Raw genomic sequence first — 4164 nt, 5'->3', positions numbered from 1 at the left:
GAATGTGGTCAAGGATGTATCGAAAAGAGCTAAGAAGCCCCGCCACAATAAAGAGAAGGAGATAGAGAGAGGGAGAGAGGGAGGAGGTGAGAGAGAGAGAGAGAGCTCTTACCGATTAGTCAGTCGACATTACAAGTAAAGCAGGAAACAGGATTTACCGCGAGGTACAGGCCACGATTGGCATTCATTTAACAGCTCTAAACTAATTTTGTGTTGTGCCTACCATACAAATCATAAGTTCTGCCGTATCCTTAACAAATATGGTTCTATTTTTAAGTCGGTGAAACCTCAAGGTAAATTGCTTACGAACAACATAGGTTCGTAATGCAAACCAAAACGTTCGTAGCTTACGAACGATTTTGAAGCGTTATATTACGAACTAATTGTTCGTAAGCTTACGAACAAATAGTTCGTAATGGAAACCGATTGTTCGTAAGACCCTGTCTAGCCTTACAAACAATCGCTTTGCAATACGAACGAAAATTGTTCGTAACGTTGCAAAGTATTTAGTTCGTAAGCTTTTTACAGTGCTCGTTCTTCCTTTTGATATGGCATCGTAATAAATAACCCATGTGTGGCTCGCACACATGAACGTTAGTTTTGACTGTGGTGCCGGAAAAATCCCCGTTTAGCAGGCTCCCGCGCTTTCCCTGGGGGGGTAGGGGGGGCAAACGTCCACGGGGGCTAATGAAATGAAAACGCGACGAAATAATACAACACAATGAGCCGTACACAGCATCTCACTCTACGGCAGCGGCAGCTCGGCGGGGTCCCCACCACCCTGTTGTGTTCAGCAGAATATAGAGAATGAAAGGGGGGAAAATAAAACGAAGAGGAAAAATAAAACACACACACACACCTAAAATGAAAACAAACTGACACCGCATTATTCCCTCGCTCCTTCACGTGGCACCGGACCGGCCACGTGACACGAGCACGCCTCTCCCTCCCTCTTGTCATTTTTCATGGCCCCAACACCCATCACGTCCCATTTATCAGCAGATCCCCACGCTCCTCCCGCCGCCGTCCTCCTCGGCGCGTTGCAGCTACCAAAGGGCGTCTCTCATGCCGCGGTCCAGTGCCGGCCGCGGTGGTCGCCGTGAGTAGTACTGCTGCGCGCGCTTAGAACCGACGCGGAAATAAATGTGGCAAAGGCTGATGTGTATGCCCTTCTGTCAGAACAAAAGACGGACAAGAACGCGGATCCTTGCCCAGCTCTACCCCTTCAACAAAAACAGAAAACAACAACAAACAAACAACAAGGAAAACTTTCGCACTTGAGTTTACACACCACGGGCTCGAGCTCCCCTTACTGTAACAGCCTCGCACCACGTGCCATTGTGCAAGTTGGCGGCCTGGTCCGAGGCTGGATCCTATGGCCCAACACCGACCACAGTGCGGCAACCCTGACCCTCGCCCTGATATCCGTGCCGTCCGTCGTTCCGTCTATCCTTCGCGCGACTTTTTAGAAGGCAGAGCACTCTTCTCCCCCCTCCCCATCTGGTTAGACCCCTTTGTGCTCTAGCTCCACCCCACCCAGCAGGTAAACTCATAAACTTACTCTTAATGAGAGGATCTCCCGAATTCCACCACTACACTCGCCAGCCTCCCCTCCCTCCTCTTTTGCAACTTGCTAGCTGCAGAATACGCGGAAGTCCGTGATGACAGCGAACCCCTAGCAGTCCTGTTCCTGCATAATTTGGGCAACGCCTGCCCGTTACTGGTTCGAAACGAAAGGGCGAAGCTGTAGCGCCAAGGGCCGCGCAAGGGGCCTCCCCCAGCAATGCCAGACCCATAGCTCGATCCCCAGCGAGAGAGAGTACCGATTCTTTGTATCTTCTAGCTGTCGACTTCAGACCCTCACAAAAGGCTGAGGCGTGTAAACAAACCCATCCGACACACACACACACACACACATACACACACACACACACACAAGCACCACACAAACGAGCGGGGTTCGGGAAGGAGTTGCTGTGGAGTCCCAAACGTCGCAACGTTACCGCCATCTCATCATCACCCACCCACCACCATCACGGCGACTGCGGAATATGTTTGTGTGTGTGTGTGGGGGGGGGGGGGGGGCGTTAGCAAGAGCGCGCTTGTGTGTGTATTTCCAGCCGCAGCCAGCAGCGGAGGGTTTGGCCAGGCTGTCATGAGAGAGTTACACCTGCCAAGCCAGCCTGCACACCCCGCCCCGCCCCGCCTCCCTAGACGCAGCAAGGGCTCAAACAAAGCCAGCGCGCGCGCGGGTGGGAGGTTCAAGCCCCAACAACACAAACCTCCGCAGCGCGCGCGCGACCCCCTGCTGCTGCTCGCTCCCGCTTCATTCCCCGACAACAAAACGCAAGCCATGAGGGACAAAACGCGCGCACCTGAAGGAAGGCGCCAACACGTCAACACGGAGCGGCTCCACACAGTGGGGAATAAACGCACAAACGGTCCCGGGAGGGTCCGCCCCGCCCGTGTACCACCCCCCAAAGTCCTTGAAAAAACATAAGGACCCTTCTTTTTAGTTTAAAAGGATTTTTCATGAAATCAGAGATAAAATTCTAAAGAATCTTTCTTGCGTGAAGGTAAATGTCTCCTAGAATGAGGGAAAATTTCGTTGTATGTTTTCAAGGTAAAAATCAAGGCATTTCCTTTCCTTAATGTTTGGGATTCTAACTAGCCTCAGTTTAAGAAACTGATTTTCTGAGTGCAGTGTTGCTTCATTTGGACGGTTGGCGGGTAAAGGGCTGTCGTCCCGTCCCGCTTCCTTACCGGTGCAGTGGGGCGGCTCGTCACTGGTGTCGCCGCAGTCGTCCTTGCCGTCGCAGTAGTGGTCCAGGCGGATGCACTTGTTGGTCCTGCAGGGGAACTCGGATATGCGGCACGCCGGGAGCGCGGCGGCCGGGGGCGGCGGGCCGAGCCCCATCAGGAGGGCCGCGGCCACGAGCGCCGCCCCCAGGGCCACCCCCGGGCCCGCCGCCCCCGCGCCCGCCGCCATGCCGCCGGCACGGCCTGCGAACAAACACGACAGGCATTTTGTAAGCGCCACCAGCCAGGCTCTCGTGGCAGGTGAGGTAAACGCCTAAAACTTTGTCCCAACGTTATCGGAAAACAAAACTTTCACTGTGAAAATTAGTATTACCGGGTACAGATTTTTTTTTTTTCAAGGAGGATGTACAATTACAATTCAGAGTTGTAAATTTCAAAGCACTGCGTATAGACTAGGAATCGGATGACGAGCAAGAGTGAGAGTTTGTACATGTACGAACATATTTTTCACAGTGTTCAAAATGTAAAAAAACAATGTGGAAGATTCTTCACACAGTTACACTATTTAAAATAAATAAATTGGCATACTGCAATGAATGACAAATAGCGTGACGCGCGCAACCAAAAGGTGCGACAGTTATTGTCATGTACAAAACTTGGCAAGTATGTCACACAAATCCTTGTGCGTGACTACCTGCGTGAAATAAAACTGTCGACGTAATAAGGTCACACGAAAAAAAAAAAAATGCTTGCGCGACGACGTTGTCTGCTCACCTTCAGTGGCGCCGTGGCGCCCCGCGGTGGTCCGCCTCCCCGCCGCCGCTGGCGCCGCTCCCCTCGCGGCTCATGGCGCCGCCTGCTGCTGCAACAAAAGAAACAACACCGCCAGGATTAGGCTCGGGGGGCTCTAAATTAAATCAGCACGGACATCAAAACTTAAGGTGAGCGAGCGAGCCGTGTGGCGCACTGTAAATTGCTTACGAACTATAGGTTCGTAATGCAAACCAAAACGTTCGTAGCTTACGAAGGATTTTCAAGCGTTGTATTACGAACTAATTGTTTGTAAGCTTACGAACAAATAGTTCGTAATGCAAACCGATTGTTCGTAAGACCCGTCTAGCTTTACAAACAATCGCTCTGCAATACGAACTATTTCTTTGCAATACAAAGAACGAAAACTGTTCGTAACCTTGCAAAGTATTTAGTTCGTAAGCTTTTTACAGTGCGCCAGCGCCGGCGCCACCAGCCGGCTCAAAAGTAGGGGTCGAGGGAAGGGGGGGGGGGTAACGCCGACACCCACGAGACTTCGAAAATTACTGCGTTTGCTACGACATGCGGGGCGCGTCGGTGTGTGCTTCGGGGGGGAAAGCGGAGGGAGTATATAGGGCTGGCTGGGAGGAGAAG

The 4164-nt window shown here is 52.0% G+C and overlaps 2 protein-coding genes across 5 annotated transcripts in view; one reads left to right on the top strand and one right to left on the bottom strand.

Annotated features, from left to right (window-relative positions):
- LOC113206306 (uncharacterized) overlaps window positions 1-4164 on the bottom strand; it is a 78271-nt gene that overhangs the window by 28489 nt on the left and 45618 nt on the right. For 3 of the 4 annotated variants that reach the window (XM_052268502.1, XM_052268505.1, XM_052268504.1), the window contains exons 2-3: window positions 3535-3622; window positions 2764-3003 (exon numbers count right to left, since the gene is read on the bottom strand). In XM_052268502.1, coding sequence (XP_052124462.1) covers window positions 2764-2989 — 226 coding nt within the window. In that variant the 5' untranslated portion in view covers window positions 2990-3003; window positions 3535-3622. The remainder of the gene's footprint in view (window positions 1-2763; window positions 3004-3534; window positions 3623-4164) is intronic. The other variant, XM_052268503.1, reaches the window with a different exon arrangement.
- LOC113206287 (uncharacterized) overlaps window positions 1-4164 on the top strand; it is an 83854-nt gene that overhangs the window by 43281 nt on the left and 36409 nt on the right. The gene's annotated exons all lie outside the window — the stretch shown is intronic.

This window comes from Frankliniella occidentalis, unplaced genomic scaffold, assembly GCF_000697945.3.
Source record: "Frankliniella occidentalis isolate FOCC.00 unplaced genomic scaffold, Focc_3.1 Scaffold71, whole genome shotgun sequence".
Lineage (NCBI taxonomy): Eukaryota > Metazoa > Arthropoda > Insecta > Thysanoptera > Thripidae > Frankliniella > Frankliniella occidentalis.
The sequence above is the reverse complement of the archived record's forward strand: the minus strand, read 5'-3'. Positions and strand labels throughout refer to the sequence as shown.